General features: G+C 38.9%; 1 protein-coding gene across 2 annotated transcripts in view; it reads right to left on the minus strand.

The window, feature by feature from the left end:
- The window catches only part of RPS6KC1 (ribosomal protein S6 kinase C1), a 100441-nt gene that overhangs the window by 40212 nt on the left and 36664 nt on the right, over positions 1 to 23565 (minus strand). For both annotated transcript variants that reach the window (XM_081323475.1, XM_081323474.1), the window contains exons 8-9: positions 11204 to 11325; positions 5738 to 5830 (exon numbers count right to left, since the gene is read on the minus strand). In XM_081323475.1, the coding sequence (XP_081179601.1) occupies positions 5738 to 5830; positions 11204 to 11325 (215 nt within the window). The remainder of the gene's footprint in view (positions 1 to 5737; positions 5831 to 11203; positions 11326 to 23565) is intronic.

Raw genomic sequence — 23565 nt, forward strand, 5'->3', positions numbered from 1 at the left:
AATAACACTGCTCATGGCTTTGATCACCTTTCTAAAGACAAAAATCTAATTTGAACTAATTTGATATGACCGTCTTCCCAATCAAAAGCACCCAACGCAAACTTTCATTTCAGGATAAAACAACTGCTATAACCAAGCCAATATGAAATAATTACCTTTGATAAGCATATTGTTATTGGGATGGTTACAATTAAAAGAAAGCTTCTTTTAATTCCACATATTTGTTTATCTACAGTTACCTACTGTGCAGCAAAGCTTTAATTGAATATGTTGTCTAAGCAAGAATCACTCACAAACAGATCATAAACTATATCAGGATAATTTTTCTTAGTTGCTTCAGAATCTCTATGAATAACCTTGAGTGTAGCTCACACTTCTATTCTTGTCAAATATGGAATTACCCTTTATGGTAGGTTTGCCAGTCTATGGTTTGATACAATTTCTCTGTGACAGTTGATGCCACGTTGTAAAAAAAATAGGATGCCAACAAGATGCCCTTGTGAGAGAAAGCAAATGAGAAAAAGTGAACTGAGTAGATTGCTCATCTTTTCCTTATTTCATTTTTTAATGAATGAATACACTCTTTACCAAAGAAGTGTAAAACATATTTTTACATGTATCATTAGGTGTCTTCACACATATTCCAGCAGTGGAAAATCTGTAGCTCTCCCCCTACCCCCAAGATTTTGCACTCTGAATTCCCATCCATCCACCCAGCATGCACAACCAAAGTAACTACAGACTTACAACATCTGGATGGCACAGATTCTTTATCTATTATAGTGCTGCATGTATCAAAATAATGACAGAGGAAGTTTCCTTACATCAGGACAAACAATTTGTCCATCTGTTCTATTAATGCCTACTCTTTCTGTGAGTAACTCTCCACAATCTTGGGCAAACATCTTTCACATTATAAAATAACAGATTCTTTTAAATGAAGATGCTACAACCCGTCTGATTTTTTTTTTAAATGCAAAGCAAATGGGTCCAAATGGGTCCAGTTTCCTCTAGCTCATTTTAAATGATATTAAAGCCAAAGTAGTACCTGTCTACTATTTTTCAAAATAATGACAGCAAATGCCTGAAAAATGCATTAAAGACAAATATGCAGATCATGTTTTTTTAAACAACTAGAAACACCACATAAGCCCCTTCAAAGGAGTCTTTGTGCTTTGACAGTACTTTCAGTTTCCAAGAGCCATATTAAAGGTACAAAAATGTATGTAAATTAGGACAAATTGCTATATATATGGAACAGAATATATGAGAGCACTAAGTTTAAAAGAAGGGAAGGCTCCAAACATACTGTGATTCTAGTCCTGTTGAGCAAAGATACATGCTAATAGGAAACACAAATGTGCAGTTACATAGTAGTTTACACCACAGTTATTCCCACTGAATTTGTTGTCAGTTAAGTATTACACAGATTGCAACCTTGTTTCCCTACACAGGGCTTATGTGGGGAGAGGTGAAGTCAACATTACTTTTATCCCACTTCACAAAATTACACATAAATTTTTGAGTGTTTTGATTGGGATCCAGCAGTTCAATCTGCTATAAAGAAAAAAAAATGTTTATAAATAAATGCACTGGGGGAAAAGAAAAAATAGGGGAGCAAAATGTTGGTAAATAATCATTCTTTAGCCTAAAGAAAATAGTTGGTTTTAGATGCCTTTAAACACATAAACATTAGCAACTGTTTCAGTATGCTAATTTTTTAATTAAAAGATACTTCTGCAGCAAGAGCTCTTTCATATGCACTGCTGACTCTTCATCAAAAGCAAAGTTTCCAACTTAACACCCGCATAGCTGGTGGAAGCCTGAAGGGTTACCATCTGCTGCCACCCCAAGTCATGGTGGCCACCTTCAGAACATATGCATCAAAGTGCCAAGATTAGAGGCCGAAGGAATACAGAAGTTGGCAGAAGGGGACCCATAGGCCCAGAGGCAGGCAACAGGCAAGCCACCAGAAGCAAAGAATATGGCGAGCCATTAGTCACCTTATTCAACTCCTTGCCAAGGTCACAAGGACATAACTGGATGAATTAAGAATCTAGAATAAAAGCTTCCATCTCCACAGGTTGTTAAAGTAAACTGAACGGGCCTACTAATTGGGGCAACTGCTTTATCATCTCACCACACTACCCTGTGTTGTTTCCTTGTTTTTTTCCCAGAAGATAACTTTTTCCAATTCCTCTTTCAAATTATGGAAAGGTTCTTTTTAGTTTTAAATTATCAGTGTTGCATTTGGCTAGGAAGAACAGGCTCCTGGCTAGGAAAGAAAAGTTGCTACTTAAACAACAGACTGATTTTTTTTTGGGGGGGGGAATGGCTTCTTTTTCTTTCCACAGGATGGTGAGGAACTTGAAAAGTTGTGGAAAAAATAGCAAACTGAAGATGGCCCCAATGAACACACCAGAATGAAGAGCCAATAGACTCTCTGTAAAGCCTCTCCAGACAAGGAGAGGACCTGAGATTATCCACAAGTGCTCCATACAATTGTCATGAGGAGACCGCAACACAGTGGTGTCTGGTGAGTTTAGCACTCTAGGAGATGAGAAAATAAAAATCTTGCTCAAACTACAATTGGTACCTTCCAAAGGACACTGAGTTTGCGTACGTCCTTTTCTAATCACTTTGGAAGTTGCTTGTTAACTGCTTTTCAGCTATTGCATTGACAAGCTTTACAGCACTGGGTGAGCTTTCTCCAATTCTTAGTGAAAGAAATTCTAAATACAAGTGTAAGCCCTTGTTACTAAGTCATGGGACCTTATTAAGATTTTTAAAAATGAGCACAATTCCATCTTTATGTTTTAAAGGATGTCTTAATTGGTCATAATATAAAAATTAAATAAATAAATAAATAAATAAATAAATAAATAAATAAATAAATAAATAAATAAATAAATAAAGGCTTCAGCTATTTTAATTTTTTAAACAGTCTAGATTCTGGGGTTCTAAACAACCTGTAACAAAGGTGCAAACCTAGTGCAACTTCCACTCTGGACCAGCATTTCTCAACCTTGGCAGCTTGAAGCAGTGTGGCCTTCAACTCCCAGAATTCCCTAATCACTAATTGTTAAGGTTCACACATCTTCACATTGCCAAGGTTGAGAAAGACTGATCCAGAGATTTCTATCAAATTGTAAAATGACTATAACAGAAGAAAGGGGAAATTGTTATATTTATAACAAGTGATCATACTGAACATATTTCGTATACAATATTAAAATCAAACCTCACTTTTCTCCTGCCTCCACCAACCCTGGTGGTGCCAGTTTTGGACTATAGCCCTTGCATGCTATTCAGTGGTCAGGTACAGCTCAAGGCCCCACAAAAGGTTGAGTGCTACTGGCCTATAGACAATGATTGATTAATATGATAATTAATCACAAGGATAACAGTGCAGAAATGTAATATAAACAATAGTAGAGGTATGTATCCATTTATTCTGAGGGACATCTTATTCCCCCAGACACTTGGCTAGATATAAATTGTTGCCACACAAATCATTCTTTTCATGGACATTATGGCCACCGTCATAAATCTAAAACCAGTTTTAACATAAAAGGCAGACTTACTCTCTCAGATCCACATACATACCCAAATTGGAAAGCCCTTCCTATTTGCCACATATAGATTATAATATAATAAATTTGCTACACTTTAGATTAAACTGGTTCACCTTCAGTAACCAATTGGCCATTCCTGATTTGATTAGCCCATTTGCTACAAGGATTACCTTGAGTCAGCCAAAATCCCATAGGCCTGCTGCATTTTTATTTTTTCACTTTCTTAACAAGAAAAAAACAAATATACTGTAAAGTGGTTGGTTCTATCCTAGTCACTCTAATCCATCCTGCTCACTTCTCACTTCTAGCAAATGTGTACCAACTTCAGCTTCCACTAGAATTTAGTCTCTGATACTAGTTCACATACCATGGGACATTGTATATTTTTAAGAAGACTAACAATGTTTAGTATCCAACTAAATATATTTTTCTACAACAGCCTTTAAAAGGCATTTTAACTCTCTCAAGGAACTCACGGAAAATCATAGGAACACATAAACATTGTATATTTATTCCTTGGTTTTCTATACTTTAATATTGCTATAGTATCTTCCATATGATTAGACGACTGGAGGCTAAAACATATAAGGAACGGTTTCTGGAATTGGGTATGTCTAGTTTAATGAAGAGAAGGACTAGGGGTGACATGATAGCAGTGTTCCAATATCTAAGTGCCACAAAGAAGAGGGAGTCAAGCTATTTCCAAAGTGCCTGAAGGCAGGACAAGAAGCAACAGATGGAAACTAACCAAAGAGAGAAGCAACCTAGAACTAAGGAGAAACTTCCTGACAGTTAGAACAATTAACCAGTGGAACAACCTGCCTCCAGAAGCTGTGAATGCTCCAACACTGGAAGTTTTTAAGAAGAGACTGGACAGCCATTTGTCTGAAATGGTATAGGGTTTCCTGTCTGAGCAGAGGGTTAGACTAGATGACCTCCAAGGTCCCTTCCATCATCATCATCATCATCAAAAAAAACTTTAAAAAGTCCTTGTAGCTGCTTCAGGGTTGGACTAGATGACCTCCAAGGTCCCTTCCAACCTATTATTATTATTGTTGTTGTTGTTATATTTGTCCTAGGAATTTTGCAAATCTATTTCAAGAATTCAAACAATCCTAAGGTCTAATTGTCTATCAATAACTAATAAAAGCTTTGAATGAATTGACACTGGAACCAAGGATTTTCAACATTTAGCTCAAAATGTTGGCTATACCAACTATTTGCCATCAGTATCTTTCTTTATAACCTATTAACCCAGTTTGATTTGATAATACAATATCTAGCATCGTTAAACATTAACAACCATTTTTAGACTTTCATATCTTGCCTTTATTATTTTTATAAATAAGCCAAGATGGTGACTGTGGTGGTTGTTTCATAGGCTGAAAGAAAATGACTGGCCCAAAGTCACCCAGCTGGCTTTCGTGGCTTTCATGCCAAAGGCAAGTCTCACAGTCCGCTGGTTTCTAACCTGGTGCCTTAACCACTAGACCACGGGTAGGCAACCTTGGCTCTTTTATGACTCATGGACTTCAACTGCCAGAATTCCTGAGTCAGCTGACTCAGGAATTCTGGCAGTTGAAGTCCATGAGTCATAAAAGAGCTGAGGTACCCCTGCACTAGACCAAACTCATAGCAGCTTTATTTTAGGTATTTCAGTTAGCCAAATCTCATTCATTATTTGTATCACTGGGAGATTTGAGGAAAGAAGAACCAGCAGATCTAGAAAAAAGAATAAATAATTGGCTCTAACAAAAATGTAATAAACAATGCTGAAGAAAAACTTTGCTGGTATTTGAACTCAGTTTTTGAGTTATGGCTGTCGAATTTGCCAAGTTTCAAAGTTGTTTGTCCCCTGGTACCATCTTGGCAACTTTCTGAAAGCGCGCAGAGCAATTCTTTTTTTTTAAAAAAACAAGGCCCTTCTCACAGAATGGAACCAAACATAATTCTTTTACTCAAATATATTTTGCATGACCTTACATGAATTGCTTAGATAAAAGCCTTCCTTTTCCTTCTACTTTTGTTATTTTAAAGTGCAGATGCATTCAGAGTCATTTTCCTCCTTTGTTTCATATCCTTAAGAACAGCAGCTTCAAAGACAGAATGTCAGCATGCAGTCGATTTATGACTGAACTCTTGAAGAGACACTGAAGAATTACCTTGTCAATCACCCCAAGGACTCGAAAGGCCTTCAGTTCCTCGGCAGGGCTCCTTAGGTTCCAAGAAGGCCTTGAACTTAGTGATCCTGGAGGCTAATGGAAGATATCAAAGATTACAACATCAATCAGGGTGGTACTTGAAGGAAGGTTGCCTGCTGAAGCAAAATGCCAGGCTGAAGGAAACTAAATTTATCATAAATCGGAGGGAAGGCAGATGAAAGAAGTTTTCTGTTTGTCCTTAATGCAAAGAGGGGGGAAAAATAAGTTGATAGTAAATAATTTGCAAAGAGATGAAAATGCATATAGGGTAAAAAGGAATATTAATGTTTTTTAAATATTCACAATTCACAGAGTTCCCTAGTACTTTATGCAAGCAGGAAAACTTGGGTACAATGCTGGAGACCTTATTCATACACATTAATTACTCAAATTATAAAGGAACAGAAATGGAGCCATAAAATAAAGCATATTCATAAATAATATTGTGTGCGATGCCTTCACTTGAAAGAAAGCTTGAGGACAAATATTTTTGTTGCTAAATGAATATTTTTTTTTAAAGTTTTCAACCTTGATGAGATTACTACAGAATTTCAAGGAATGTATTACCCTAAGAATACAACAAATGACCCATAAATAAAGACACACAACTGAATATTAATCATTTTCCTCGTCTACATGGAAGCATTCATTCTCCTTGTCATCTTCAGTTGCCTATCATCTTTATAATCACCAACCTGATGGCAATACATGCCACTCAAAACTGCAATCTGAAATGGAATAGGCCACTTTGCACTTCCGGGTTCTGCCATCTCGGTCCTCTACATAAGTTAACCAGTTTCCAGTTAACTTCTGTAGGCAAGAATTTGCAGACTCTCATTAAGTCGTAAGAGTTTATTACGTGTCCTAAATCTAGGTATACTATTGAGGGAACACACTAGGGAACTTCTCCAGTGAAATCACAGAAAGACTTGTGTTATTTTATTTTGTATAGCAGAACTCTGTTATTAATTTGCAACCTCCCATCGCCTGGTCCGCTCCCACAGAGTCGGCCTCCTCAGGATGCCGTTGGCCAGGGAATGCCGTCTGGCAACTCCCAGGGAAAGAGCCTTCTCTGTGGGCGCGCCGACCCTCTGGAATGAACTGCCTCTGGAGCTGCGGACGGCCCCTGACCTTCGGTCTTTCCGCCGTGACCTGAAGACTTGGTTATTCCAACAAGCAGGTCTGGACTGATTATGTTTTTTAAATTTGGCTTTTATTGAGTTAAATTGTCATGTATCTATTACATTTATTGTTTAATTCTTTTTTAAATTTTGTATTCCATGTTCCTTAAATTTTTTGTTGTGAGCCGCCCTGAGTCTTTAGGGAGAAGGGCGGCATATAAACTCAATAAATCTAATCTAATCTAATCTAATCTAATATAGAACTGTTTACAATTCTTAAAATTATGTTTAAGGCAGATAATATGCTTTACAAGTATTTTCTAATTCAGGGCAATTATCAGAGAAAACCTAGGTTTGATGTTTTTCATACTTAAATTACTCTATTTTTGTCCTACTATCACAAGCCATTCTGAACACAACATTATATTTCATGAGAAAATGAGGTAAAATCTGGATGAAGAAAGCTAATATAAAGTAAGGCTGCCTGTAAATATGAAATTAATTACAATAGCAACATTCCTTCTGATATGGCAGCTTAAAAGCAAAGTATGAATTCTTATACGGAGGACAGTCTAAAGGCTGAACTATATTAGTCTGCGAATTAAAAGAAGAAGAAATAGCTTGATGAAATCTTAACATTTTCACAAATCTTCAGGAGCAACTTCGAGGGGAGTGGGGTAAGAATGGAATGGGATGGAATGGAATGGAATGGAATGGAATGGAATGGAATGGAATGAATATAGGCCTTTAGCCTATTTTATTACCCAGGTAGAATTACTGAAAGAATTAGAAGAAAAAAAGGTTACTTCTCCACTAGTTTTCCTTATTCCATCCTGTTATACAGCAGTAATGGCTAGGACTTGAGATGTTTTAAAAGACAGAAAAACACTGCTATAGTTTTCTCTTTTTTTCCTAACCTTTTCACTTAATAAACACTGATAGGCACTGCAATAAGTTTGTTCCACTCTGGCTGGATTGCCAAAACTAACCTATGTATTATTGGGAATAAGAATGCCCCAAATTTGCTATAGATTGCTTTTGGTAAATTTCAAACACGTACCTTTTCCACTTTATTCCAGCTTGCACTTGGTTCAATTTATCCCAGAAAATGCAAAAAGGGATACTGGGAAAACTGGATTTTGAAAATGCAAGGCTGAAGCTAGGATCTACACCAAAATTATTATTTGAGCCTGGGCCTCTCACATCCATCCTTTTTATATCCTGGATTCTTTCACTACACAATTCTGCATAAATAGGTGGAATCTCCTTCAGGTCACACATAGTAGTGACAAAATAGACAAATTACCTCTGGTAATTACGCAAATTTGCACATAGAATTCACTGTCATATAAAGAAATTTGTCTTTCATTAAGCAGATCAGTATTATAATGCTGGAAAGAACTCTAAGGGAATTTTAACTTCAGTCTCTGCTATGGCTGGGTCCCCCTTCACCTATGCATATCTACAAATTAAGTTAAAATTAAGTAGTCCACAATAGGAGGGGGAACCGAGGAATCCTTCAAAGCTTACATGAAGACTTCTATTACAGAAGAGATTTCCCCCAGTTTTTTTTCCTCTGTATGAAAACAGGCTTAAAAAACAGAGTAATTGCTGTCCAGTTCAATAGATTATTCCTCTGTATGCTCAACACTGCACCATTCTTCTATCTCCACTGAAGATCTGCCTTGAACTATTATCAGGATTGTTTAAAGTAAAACCAAGGACTCTGTGGCCATTTTGTGATCCAAGTGGGAATCTGAATTTTTAACATTTCTACTACACCAGTGCAATCATCAACAATCACACCAGAGCTGTAGAAAAGATTCCCAGAGTATGAACAAAAAGGTCCCAGGGAAGTTCATTTTATTATTTTATTATTGTTGCTGTTACTGAGGTAAAGCCAAGATTTGTCAAAAAGCTCTTAGGCTTGGAGTTCAAGAACAAATACAGCAATTCCAATACTACAAATGCCGTATTAGTGCTATCTCTTTCTTTTAAAGGAGTTTTTTTATTAAAAAAAACCACAGGACACCTTCTCTTCTTCAATGTTCCCAATCTGCTTTTTCTCCAAATCTGACCTCACTATCATTTCACTTTATCTCAAATAATGTATTTCTGCACTGTTTGCATTCTGAATGCAGCATTTTTTGTTTTGACAAACTGACTTAATGGAAAGCTCAACCTGATCAGGACCAAAGTATTGTTCTGACCCATCCTCTCCCTCTCCTCCTGGGAGGAGTTTAATAAGGTGTCAGTGAATCAGAGTGCAGTGAAGAGCAACAAAGATGATTAGGGGACTGGAGGCTAAAACATATAAGGAACGGCTGCTGGGAATTGGATATGTCTAGTTTAATGAAGAGAAGGATAAGGGGTGACATGATAGCAGTGTTCCAATTCCATTCCATCTAAATATGTGATAGAGGTATGTCTTTTCCTTAATTTTCACTGACGTTGTGGTACAGTGAGTCTTTATTCTTTTGAACAACGTTCGTATGCAGCTGATCTTGTGTGCCACGGGGTGATTACTGTCATGATGTAAGATGCGGTCTGTATGTGTTGCTTTGTGGTAGACAGCTGTGGAGAGGGCATCGTTAGGTTGATGCCTGACCAACACATCCAGGAATGCCAGAGTGCCATTGGTTTCCTGTTCTGCTGTGAATTGAAAGTCAGGGTAAATCGAGTTCAACCTCTCCAAGAACTTGGTGCTATCCTGGCATTTGATAATGGCAAATGTGTCATCAACACACCTCACCCAGAATTTAGGGTGGTAGTCGGTCATTGCTTTGTGCTCCAGTTCTTGCAGAACAGCCTCTGCAATGATCCCCGAGATGGGGGATCCCATAGGTGTGCCTTTAGTTTGTACGTACAGTATATAGTGCCCTGATATGTGAAGTACATTTTAAAGCACAAATTCACCAGTTGGATGAGATCTTCTGTGTTAGGTGCCTTGTGATGTCGTGGTTTTTCATGTTGTTATAAGTCGCTTATCACGGAGACCAGCACGTTTTGTGGGATGGAGGTGAACAGAGATGTCACATCAAAAGATATCATAACTTCATCATCTTCCACCCTTAGCGGTTGCAATCTTTCCAGGAAATCCTCTGAGGACTTTATCGTGGTTGCATTGTCCTCAACTATGTGCTGGAGTTGTCTACTCAGCCATCTAGCCAGACCAAAAATTGGGGTGCCCCTAAACAACACAATGGGTCGTAGCGGGAACCCCTTGTTTGTGGATTTTGGGTAGTCCTTGGGTCGAATTGCTTTCAGATCTTCCTCATGGATTTTACCTTGTCTCCTAAGTTTGTCCGCTGCCTTGCTAAGCTGATTTTTGAGTGACATCATCGGGTCTTTATTGACGATCCGATCCGATATGTTGTCGATAGGATATGACATTGTCTGTGGTTAATGAGAAGCCCTGTTACACGCTGCCTGATGGAATTCTTGATTTCATCATGGGCCTTGACATGATGGATGGTAGACTCTAAGGCAGCAAAGTCAATGGGTTGCACGTCCGTTAGATTCAGGCCGGTGTCTCGTTGCAGTATCGAGGTATGTTCATTAGTCAGTCAGAAAAAGAGGCGTTGGAGGAGCTACGGAGGAACAGCTGTGCAGGGCAGCAAAACAAGTGAACTTCTTATCACCTCTGCACCACAGGAATAGAAATTCTAAAAATTCAGGGCATTTACTCACAGAAAGGCAAGAGGGCATAGTGAGTAAAGTAAGGGGGACATTAACACACCCCTTTGCAGTATCGAAGGAAGTACTTCAGACCAAGACAATCGAGACGGGATGCGCGACGAGAGGATCTCTACCGGACGTGACTGCATGCCAATCTGACGAGAACGCCGGACAAGACAATGGGGGGGAGAAAGGGGGGAGGGGGGAAGATCCAGCAACAACACTGAGCAGCCGCGCGCAGCAGGAGGAATGCAGCCGGCGAGCGAGATGGGCGGGGGAAGTGGTATGTCAAGATTGAGGCGAGCACCGGCCAATATGACACAATTAGAAATATGATGGCCATCTGTGAGGGGGGGGAAGGGTGGATGGAATGCCCGCGTGCTTCGTGGCTTGACAGTTAAACAGCCATCTAACTTTACAGTATAAGCAGTTTTCTCTAACCACCAATTACCAACTCTGATGATATACATTTATTTATCTAGCATAAACTTTATTTATTTATTATCACATTTATATTTTTGGTACTGTTAATCATAAATTCAATCAGTTGTGAAATAGACACAACATATGTACATATGTGTACATAAATACAAAAAATTAAAGTATTTTAGAAATAAAAAAAACCTACGCCAAGTACTGAGGCATCTTCTGATGAGGGTCTACAGTAAAGACTGGAAATTTTTTCTGCTCTCATCAGATATTCTGAAGTCTTCCTCTTCACTGCTTCACGACGAGTTGGACTTGATTCTCCTGTGTACCATAAAGGAATATATTTATAAGCCTGAACACTCTGCAACAATTTCTTTTTCAGTTATAGTCCAAGAAATTTCAAGACACAAATCTTTTTTCTGGAAAAGTAATCACAATAGAAATTTAAATGCATTGTTTCTCCTATCACCAAATGGCTACCACAGGATGTTCATCAAAAATTGGCTACTATAGTTAAGATATTATATCACTAGACACCCATGTGCAAACGTCTATGACAATGTCTGAACATCAAAAACGCAGAACAATGCTACTGAACCCATTTTTTTCTGTAACAGAATCCTATTTCACAAAAAGTTTATGGAAACTCTTTCACCCTCCACTCCAAACATGTAAGATCTACTTATCCCAGCCTTTACTTTTTTTCCATATAACTGTTCTACAGATTCCCTAATATGATCCACGGTAATGTGTAGTCCTTCCAATCCTAGATCCTGTTTAAATTTAGAAACTGCCCATCTCACTCAGATCTGTCAGATTGCTCACATCTCACAGAGATGTAAATTTGATATATGTCTTGAAATTTTATATAAAAAATATGTAAAATTCCATTACAAGTAATCCTTGACTTACAACAGTTCATTTAGTGACTGTTCAAAGTTATAACAGCACTGAAAAAATTGACTTACGACTGTTTTTAACATTGTTGCAGCATCCCCATGATCCCGATCATAATTAAGATGCTTGCAAACTGACTCACATTTATGATTGTTGTAGTGTCCCAGTGTCAAGTGATCACCTTTTACAATCTTCTGACAAGCAAAGTCAATGGGAAAACCACATTCACTTAACAACCGTATTACTAATTTAACAACTGCAGTGATTCACTTAACAACTGTGGCAAGGAAGGTTGTAAAATGGAGCAAAATTCCCTTAACAAATGTCTCACTTAGCATCAAAAATTTGGGGCTCGATTGTGATCGTAAGTCAAGGACTACCTGTATTTCAATAAAAGGAGGCCATTAAAACAAGGATAGAATAATCAAAGTTAAAAGGGCAGGGGGAGGACTCTCAAGGCATTAACCAACCCCAAGATTGTGCGTTCCTCTGAGATCCCCATGCAAGACAACAGAGCCAAGCCTTCACACTCTTCCAAAAGCATTGGAGAGTGGGGGGTCTTGCCTTGAGCTACTGCAATTTATTTTCCTCTCTATTCCAATGTCAGTACAAACATATCCCCATGAGATAATGTTTTCCCATTGTTTTCATAAAATCTTGCCTGTAATATATAAAATCAATCACAGCAAACACACACTCCTATACAAGAACAAATTTTCACAAAACCTAGCTGCCTAGCAGGGAGCAGGGGGGTGAAGCACCTCCTTCCTCACATAGATATGGCCAATAAAAAGTATATTCTCATTTTTTTAGGATTTTATGATGTTGTAATGGGAGGCTTAAACCTTCAAATTCCTATGGCACACTTATTTTTTATCTTAAAAGTCCTAGACACTCATATACCCAGAAAGAAACAAAAAGACACTACACAATCTAGGGATTAGCTATATAATGTGTAATAGGTTATGACAGTACCAAATTAGTGAATTTCTATCCTCTTTTGTTCCTCCTATTATTCTCAGATACTCACTCACTGGACTTAGAATTGTCTTAAAATTTTCAGATATGCCAAATTTTAGATTTTCATTTTACTATTACATGGGTTGAATGTTATATAATATAATTACCGGTAATTACTTAATATCTCATAATGTAAATATTTTTAATGTGTTATTTTTCAGTTATGTCTTGTTTCTCCTTAAATGAAAGAATTACAATATCAATTATTTATAACAATCAATGTTTGGCCCTGAAATAACATCCCTGCTAAAAAAAATAATACCTCTAACTGTATTGCTAAAAAAAATAAATGCCAAAGTTGCAATTAATGATTCTTAAATAGTCGAGTTTTCATTGCCTTCACGTGCCCTGAGATTTTCAACAGAGCATGAAGTCACATTACTTCTGAATAATCCTTGAGATTTTTATGCTTTTTGATTTTTTAAAAAAAATATTTTATTTTTTATTTATTATTTAATAACATTTATATACCGCCCTTCTCCCTGAGGACTCAGGGCGGTTCACAGGGCAGAATAAAATAGCGAATACAAACATTAAAAAAAAAAAAAGATTAAACAAATTGCCCTAGTTAAAAACAATATAAATACAACACTAAAAACCCCCAGAAAAGTTAAAAAACGAAAAATAAAATAACCCCAACACTCCCCCTCAGGCTAGGCCGGCTTGTACAAACAGAAATGTCTTGAGATCGCGACGAAAGGAGCGAAGATCGGGCGCCATCCGGAGCTCAACCGGTAGCTGATTCCACAGCTCCGGAGCGCCCACAGAGAAGGATCTCCCCCTGGGGGCCACCAATCGACATTCTCTGATCGGTGGCACCCTGAGGAGGCCCTCTCTGTGGGAACGCACAGGGCGCAGGGAGCTTGATGCCGGCAGCAGATGTTCCCTGAGGTACTCCGGCCCCATGCCATGGAGTGCTTTAAATACCGTTATCAGTACCTTGAATCTCACCCGGAAGACAACTGGCAACCAATGCAGCTCACGGAGCAGAGGCGTAACGTGGGAGTATCGGGAGACTCCCAACACCACTCTCGCGGCTGCATTCTGTACCAGTTGGAGCTTCCGAGTAGTCCTCAAGGGCAGCCCCATGTAGAGAGCGTTGCAGTAGTCCAGACGAGAGGACACGAGCGCATGAGTGACCGTGCATAAATCGTCCCGGCTAAGATAGGGCCGCAACTGACGCACCAGGCGAACCTGTGCGAAGGCCCCCCTAGTCACGGCTCCTATATGGTCTTCCAAAGTGAGCCGTGAATCTAGGAGGACCCCCAAGTTGCGAGCCCTATCTACGGGGGGTAATAGTTCACCCCCCATAACTAGAGGTGGAATGTCCGAATAAACCCGGGACGAAGGTATGCAAAGCCACTCAGTCTTGTCGGGGTTGAGCTGGAGTCTGTTCCTCCCCATCCAGACCCGAACCGCCTCCAGGCAACGGGACATCACGTTGAGGGCATCACTGGGGTGGTTTGGGGTCGAAAAGAAAAGTTGGGTATCATCAGCGTACTGATGATACCCAACTCCAAAGCCACGAATGATCTCACCCAGCGGCTTCATGTAGATGTTGAACAGGAGAGGCGAGAGGACCGACCCCTGAGGAACTCCACAAATGAGAGACCTCGCGGTCGACCTCTGCCCCCCTGCCAACACCGACTGCGAACGTCCCAAGAGATAGGAGGAGAACCACTGTAAAACTGTGCCTCCCACTCCCAATCCCCTGAGACGCCGCAGCAAGATACCATGGTCGATGGTATCGAAAGCCGCCGAGAGGTCTAATAGGACTAGGACAGAGGAATGCCCCCTGTCCCGAGCCCCCTGTCCCGAGCCCTATATTAAAAAACATTAGGAATATATGTTAGGTATATTAAAGCTTTTAATTAGTCTTTATAACACAATCAAGCAAGGTCATCTTTCTTCAAACAAAATATTCATTTTCTATTTAGATGTCTTCCTTGATAGCAGCAGATATTTGTGTTTCATTTGATGAGGATCAGAGGGTTTTTACCTGAATCAGACTTTTATAAATAAGGTAATGTTGATTTATTTTTATTTTTTTAAAAGATCCTCCTCTGAAGAAAGATATAAAAAGTGTGATAATGCTGATGACAGAGACCTTCAAATAAAAACACTTCGAGATTCCTCCTGTTTCTCTCTCTCTCTCTCTCTCTCCCCATTTGCTATACTGCAGCTGTGCCTCGCACAAATTCACATGAATGAAAATATTTAGGCGAGAAACCACCCCCTTAGCTTGTTTTCCATATGACTTTCCTGTAATTATTTTGTAATCTGTTCGCACAACAATATATAAAAACATCTGCAAAAACAGGTAATTAATGTGTCAAGCTAAACTAATGCATTTTTATGGTGGGCATGCTTCGTCAACTGTAATTATAACTCTTTTTAAGCAAATGATGATGTGTTTGTTGCAATGTGAAAGTGGTTATTTTAGATGCTCTGTTCACCATTCCTGCAAACAGAATATTAAAAAAGAAAAGATGAAAAATAACTATACTGCTACCAAGCAACACATATAGGCTTCTAGCCATTTTTAATTATTTGCTGCTTCCATTGCAAATCATCCTGTATGTTTAAAAAAGGGGGGGAGGGGAGAGCATTTTCTTTTATTTGCATCAGCAGCTGAGTGGGCTTATATTTGCTGCAACTATGTTAGTACGACACTTGGGTTCTCGCAGCGTGGAAAAGATAAATATAGGCTGCTTCCCTGGCACTTGAGCCAGTTTCAAGTGTGAAAAGGCCCCACAGTCTTCTCAGTGGGTATCGGTGAATACGTGCAATGATAATAGCAAAAGTATTCTGAATATCTGGGGCTAATTGCCATTTCTAAAAATATAAGAAGGGTCTTGTGGACTAGGCCAAAGTCATGTCTAGTCCAGAATGGACCCAACCAGGGGTATCTGAGAAACCTACAAAGAGATACAGAAAAGTTATAATCCCCTTCCATGTTTTTTTTCCCCAGCAGCTGGTTTTCCAGGCTTGCTGCCTAGGATTCTGAAATCATAGTCATTAAGCCTAGTAGCCACTATTAAACTGATCCTCCATGAATCTGTCCAATTCTCCTTTAAAACTGTCTAAATGGGTAACCACCATCACGCCTGAAGTTAGCAAATGCCAGTCTATGTCATGAAAAACAAAAACATTGAATTCATAGCTCCGTCTTCTTTTACTTAATGAATATACTTCTCATGTGGCTCATGTGTCTTTTAGATTATCTCTAGTTTAGCTTGTTGTCCAAACTCTAAGCTATGGTTGATTGTAATTATGGTTAATCAAAATAAAACAAAGTCATAAACTCTTAAATGAAGTTGGCTTCTTTCCATTTATCCAAGTTAAGAGTTATATTCTTCCTCCAAGGTCAGACAGCACAGCAAGCTGCAATTAATCTGAAATATAAAATAAAGGTTATGGAATTGTTTGGCTTGTTGCTGTATTGAAGAAGGTAGGGAGAACGTGCAAATCTAAAGCTTGTCTAGATTTGTTCTGGTGACATTTACTGGGGATTAACATTATTACCATTAAATCAATTATGAATAGTAACAACATTAATATTATTAATAAAATCCACCAATGAAAAAGGAGGGGAGAATTAAATTAAGACATAGCATCATGTCTTAAATTCCCATTGTTTTATATAAAGATATGTTGATTTTTAACCAAACTGAACACAGCATACGGTAGACATTACAGAAAATTAATACCAATGTATAAAATTAGTTTAGCTAGTTAACTATTTAGAGCAACTAAATTAAAATATAGAATAAAAAGTTATGTCATTAAACCCCAAATTTATGGTACTTACTAAATTTGTAAAGTGGAGCAAGCAAACTTTCTACAGCTGCTTATTAAAATCAGGCCCCAAGTGTTATCAGCAGCAAAGGCAAGAATGCTTTGGACTCACCGGGAGAGGGACTGAAATGTGGAGCCCATCTGATGAAAAGGTAAGTTTACGGAGCAAACAAGGAATTAATTCACTTATTTGCATATTATTTTAGCAAAACATAGGAAAAAACCACCAAATATGAGCATTCTTGCTCCTAAATTTCAGCCCCCCCCAAATTGAGAATACTTTGAAGGTTGCAAGGCGGGGTTAAGTGTGGTTCTTGTAGGTGCAGATCACCCACCCTGATATAGTGTACTACTCATACAACTCAGAAAAATAATAATCTAACACAGGGACATGCTCACCATGTATGAAGCTCAACAAGCTAAGAGTAGTTCCACTTTTAGAGAAACTAATGAATATCCATTATGATATTTTATCTGGCAATATAGCTTTAGGCTGTCAGACAATATATGTCAACAATGCATTCTTGTCACATTCATATACTTGGTCCGTAATATATTATTTATGGAGTAGCTTAAAAAATTTAAGAGATGCGTAAACCTAAATATGAAATGCTCACTTACTTAGAATTGTTAATATATATTTTACAACCACTGTCAATTTAATGCTTTGCACCTTCATCCTACCAATAGAGCTATTAATTTTTAAAATGATTATACAGCCAGCAAAAAAAAAGCGGCAAGACAATTGAAACCTAAATGAGATTTTATTTTATTTTTTGGGGTCTGTATGTGTCAAATGACTTTCCTCAGTAGGCTTCAAAGCCAATGGAAAATCGGAAAAACTGTTTGTTTTATCAGCGAAGGTCTCTGCTTGTTAATTTCACAGCAGAAGCTTCAGGGCTCAACAATGGCAAGTATGGGGCCAGGAATCCTCAGTGCAGAAGTTCATTAATTCAGGAGGGACCAAGGTTAATTTGATCATCAATAAGTGTCAATGAGATAATAAAGTGCTGGGGACTGTTGTTTCTCTAAGCAGATGACACAAAAAATTTTAACTTTTTTATTTTATTTTATTTTATTTATTTTATATTTTATTTTTACCTTACCTTTCCAATCTAAAAGACTTTAGGCCATGGACAAGATTATAATATAATTTTATGATAATATGATTTATCTATAATAACATAACATTATAAATTAAAAACAGAAACAAAAATTATACCCACAATTCCTCACAAATGGCCAAATGCTCACTGAAATGTCTTTGTGCCTTTCAAATGTCAAGAGAACAACAGCAAAGTATATCCCCATTAGATGGAGGCCATTACTGAAGAGGCCTTTCTTCTGGTCCACATCCTTGCTATGGGGGTGGGACTTCGAGCAGGCCTTCTCCATTTGGTGGGACAGGAGGGGCAGAACCATATTTAGTAAAGTAGTCCTTGATACAGCCTGGTGTCATGCCATATACCAGGGGTAAGCAACCTTGGCTCTTTTATGACTCGTGGACTTCAACTCCCAGAATTCCTGAGCCAGCATGGCTCAGCATGGCTGGCTCAGGAATTCTGGGAGTTGAAGTCCACGAGTCATTAACGAGCCAAGGTTGCCTACCCTTCCATATACTATGGCAAATGTAGACAGCATATTAAAAAGCAGAGACATGACCTTGCTAACTAAGGTCTGTATAGCCAAAGCTATATTTTTCCCAGTAGTAATGTATGGCTCTGAAAGTTGGACCATAAGGAAGCCTGAGCGCCAAAGAATTGATGTTTTTGAATTGTGGTGCTGAAGAAGACTCTTGAGAGTCTCTTCGACTGCAAGAAGATTAAATGAGTCAATCCTAAAGGAAATCAATCCTGGCTGTTTTTAAGAAGGACAGATAGTAATGCCGAAAGTCAAATACTGGTCACCTATTGAGAAGAAAGAACTCATTGAAAAATACCCTGACACTGGGAAAGACTGAAGGAGAAGGAGACGGCAGAGGATGAGATGATCAGATAGTGTCATCAGTGCAATGAACATGAATTTGGGCAAACTCCAGGAGAAAAATGGAGGGCAGGGGAGACTGATGTGCTATGGTCCAAGGGGTTGCCAAGAGTCAGACATGACTTAGCAACTGAACAACCACCATGCCATATATAGCTTTATAGAAGATAACCAGCATGTTGAACTGCGCTCAGAGGTCAAGTAGAAACCAATGGTAGCTTTGACTTCTTTGACATTCTCCTGTAGAGGTTGCTTCAAGTCTTGAAGCCTACCCACTCTCTGAGTTATTCTGAATCCAGCACTTGATGGCTTCTGTCACCCTTACTCAGGGTTTCCCCTTCCTTGGGGAGGTGCAAATAGAGACCCAGGAAGAAGCTTTGAGTTACATTGTTACTGTATACAGAATACAGAATAACTGAAAGAGCCTTGGAGGTCTTCTAGTCCAACCCCTTGCCCAAGCAGGAAAATCTATACCATTCCGGACAAATTCCGCTCCAATCTCTTCTTTAAAATCTCCAGTGTTGGAGCACCCACAATTTCTGGAAGCAACTCATTTCACTGATTAACTCTTCTCACTTCTCACTAAGAAAATTTCTTAGTTGTAGGTTGGATCTCTCTTTGATAAGTTTCCATCTGTTGCTTCTTATCCTGCCCACTGGTGCTTTGGAGAATAAGTCGACCGTCTGTATTTTGTGACAGCCTCTCAAATATTGAAAGACTGCTATCGTGTCTCCCTCAGTCCTTCTATTTGGTAGACTAGACATACACAGTTCCTGCAATCCACCTTTCCCAAAACCTCTTTGTATTGTTTTCATTGTTCATTTTGGTATTGGATTTTTAGGGGAAGTGTTTATTAACAAGAGGACTAGTGGTAAAAAGGTTAAGAACCCCTGCCCTAACTAGAGCTTGGCAGCTTAGTTGAGAAGAAACTAGGTAAACAGGGATGTGCCTGTGTGTGTGTGAAAGAGAGAGACAGAGACAGATAGCACGCAAATGTTCATTATGACCAGTAATGTTTTGCAGCTACTTTTAAATTCATTGGATCTCCATGTATTCCACAACAACCTAATGTGTTTCCATGTTTGGTTGAAAGTGATTTCTGTGTGTGGCTAATTGGTGAGTGGCCATAACCCAGATCAGGAAATGTGTGTCACAGGGGCTTCTTCCTTTCATTTAGCATCTGTCAAGATACAAGTAAAATTAGCTTTCTGAAACCATAAGGCTTTCTTACGTGGACTGTTATTTAACAAACACCGTTAAACTGGCATGAGATAAATTTATAAAGGCTGCCTGCAGTTTTTGTTGAATTTCAGTCCCTGGGATTTTAATCAACAGAAAGAAAAGCCCTCCTCAGAAATAGCTTCTCTATTTTGATTTTGATTTAAAAAAAATTAAAATGTGTCAAACCTCTTCTTCTTCCAGCACAAGTTCTGGGGTAAACAGGAGAAGGTTATTTTCAAAGCCGTGTTCCAAGGCTGCTCAGCCAGACCCCAATCACAGCAGCAGAGAACAAGTGAGAAGAGTGGAAAAGATTCCCGTCCCCTTTGCATTCTGTTCTGGAAGAAGAGCTTTCAGCCCACTTCAGAAAAGATGGCCAAGAAACGGAGTAGCGTAAGAGGAACTTGTTAGACAACAAAGAGGAACCTAGCAGACGCCTGATCCTGGGAAACCAGCTTGAAGAGGGAATGCACATTCAATTCAGGGACTGCAGGAAAAATATTTGCATTACACATTTCCTGGAAGATATTGCAGTGCCTGATTTTTTTATTTTATTTATTTATTTATTTGTATCTGCAAAGCCTGTGGTTTTTTCCTCCTCTTCTATGACCACTTTAAATAACTATAGTTACCACCTAGATATAGCTTGATGCAAACCACTTCTATGTAAGAAATAAAAGGAGACCTATTTTAAGAAAATCATGTGTGCGCTTCACAAGCCATAACTGTAATCCGTAGAGTGGATGTACCCTAGAATGCTCTGTGGGAAGCAAGGGTCTTCCGATCTTTTAATAAAAACATTTGCCTCCTAGGTTTGCATGACAATACACAAGGCAATTGATAAATAAATAAAAATTAAAAAAAACCATCCACACAGAAAGCTTTACTCTTTAGAAAATAGTAAGAAAATACCGACAGTATTTCTTTCATTGGAAAGAATTTTCAAAGTCTGCTTCTGGCTTCTGGCTTCCTTTCCAACCCATCTATAAAAGTAGGGACAGATTGATCTGATGCACAGTTCATTTGAGGACTTACTAGAAAGAATCAATTAACAAAAAGGGTATTCGCTAAATCAGAAGGCAATAAATGGGCCTGGAGGGGCGTACCAACCTTAGGCTGCTCTTCATATTAATAAACTCCAGCATCAGTTTTACAGATGGTCTAGATCATGTCCTTCTCTACAACTGGTGTAGCAAATGTCAGCCAGAATCCAGGATGTTTTATAGCAGTCTTCCCTATTCTGATGCCCTCTGGATGTGCTGGGATTTTAATCTCCAGAATTCTTAGACAGCATGGGTAAGCATTGGGGGAGGGGGGGAGGTGACATCCAAATACATTGAAGGCATCAAGTTGGTGACGGCTGATTCATGGCATCAGTTTGAAGGAGGCATGCAGGCAGCTAGAAAACCATTCTGTAGAAACACAGAGGCCTGAATAAGATTTGATGCTAAAAATTATGTTAGCTAATTATCTTTGAGTACTGTACACCAGAATTTCATTTACCTGCTAGTTTGGGAGGGGGACTTTTGAGGGAGGAGACATCACATTACCTTTTTAATACCATGCTAGAGACTGTACTCCTGCTGAAATATTGAATTTAAGCTTAATTAAAATTAAATTATTTAAATACAGTTCACATAATTACTCTCCACTTGGTTCTGGAAACAAGAAACAAACCCCAAAACACAACATTGCTGAAAATTTTCTCATGTTGCTGCCAAATCTGAGTGGAGCCAAGAAAGATACATGCAGCACGTACATGTAGCACAAAGGCTCCCCACTCCTATTACAGAATCAAAAAAAAAAGAGAAAGAGAGCCAGAAGCAGCATAGATTCTGGGAACAGCAAAACTAGGTTCTTTCACTAGCCCAGGGCTCCTCAACCTTGGCAACTTTAAGACTTGTGGACTTCAACTCCACAAGTCTTCAAAGCTGGCTGAGGAATTCTGGGAGTTGAAGTCCACAAATCTTAAAGTTGCCAAGGTTGAGGAGCCCTGCACTAGCCTGAAGGATTACTGTGTGTCCTTGATTAAACTTTAACCTTTCTGTCAGCAAAATGCAAAAGTCCAGATGAAAAGCTAGGCCTTGCCAAACCAACACTTTGATTTCTGAGCAGGGGGAGTGTTCCATAATTGGGGTGCTTCAGCCAAGAAATCCTGCTACGTCCCCATAAAATGTACTATTCCCAATGGGAGGATGCAGATAATAATTCTTTGGTAGATCTTAACATTCTAACTTATAAAGGGAAAAGTGTTTTGATACTGAAGTTTTAAGCAGAAGTATTTTGAAAATAATCATAAACTTCTATTGATATAAAGGTAAAGGTAAAGGTTCCCCCGCACATGTGTGCTAGTCGTTTCCAACTCTAGGGGCCGGTGCTCATCTCCGTTTCAAAGCCGAAGAGCCAGCGCTTGTCCGAGGACGTCTCCGTGGTCATGTGGCCGGCATGACTAGACACCAAAGGTGCACGGAACGCTGTTACCTTCCCACCGTAGTGGTCCCTATTTTTCTACTTGCATTTTTACGTGCTTTTGAACTGCTAGGTTGGCAGAAGCTGGGACGAGTAACAGACGCTCATTCTGCTACGCGGCACTCGGCATTTGACCCGCCAAACTGCCAACCATCTGATTGACAAGCTCAATGACCTAACCCACTGAGCCACCACGTCCCTTTCTATCTATTGATATAGGCATATACAAAAAGTTTTCCATCCATCCATCCATCTGTCTGAATTAGATTTTTCTTTCTTTGCTTCCTTCGGGATAACCTCATAAATCTCCCAGGATAGTTCCTCTCTGAATTTATTTATTTGTAAAATGTATTAACGTCAGTCTTGTGAATCTTGCATTTCTGGCATCCTTGGGAGCATTCCAAAGACATCTACCGTATATACTCATGGAAGAAGACAAAATAAACTTTGGTCTTAGCTTGAAAATTATGTTTATGCATTTAAGATTGTACCATGTGTAACTTTCTGCTAAAATACACAACACAGAATAACAGATTTGGAAAGGGCCTTGGAGGTCTTCTAGTACAAACCCTGCTCAGGCAGGAGACCCTATACTATTCCAGATAAGTGGCTCTCCAATCTCTTCTTAAAAACTCCAGTGACGGAATACCCACAATTTCTGGAGGCAAGCTGTTCTACTGATTGATTGTTCTCACTGACAGGAAATTTCACCTTAGTGCTACTGTAGGTTGGATCTCTCTTGTTTGTTTGTTAAATTTATTTGTTGCCTATCTCGCTGTGAGGCCACTCTATAGACAGCTTTCTTTTTTTCTTTCTCTTTGTTAAGCTTCCATCAGTGACTTCTTGGGTTGCCCTCAAGTGCTTTGGAGAATAGGTTGACCCACTCGTCTCTGTGACAGCCCCTCAATTATTGGAAAACTGCTATCATATCACCTAGTCCTCTTCGTACACACACACACACACACACACACACACACACTTCCTATGATTTAAAATTAGGACGCATCTGATATATTAAAGGAACAGAACAGAATTATTGTCATGACAAAATAAAAAGAAATTAATCAGACTGAACCTTCTTACTAATTTTACCGATACACATAGCTCCTTTTTTCTAGAGCATCCCTAATGAGAAGAATTTGGGTGAAAAGGTTAGGATTCAGAAAACAGCTTCTC

This window comes from Vipera berus (genome assembly GCF_964194415.1).
Source record: "Vipera berus genome assembly, chromosome: 1".
NCBI classification, from domain to species: Eukaryota; Metazoa; Chordata; class Lepidosauria; order Squamata; family Viperidae; genus Vipera; species Vipera berus.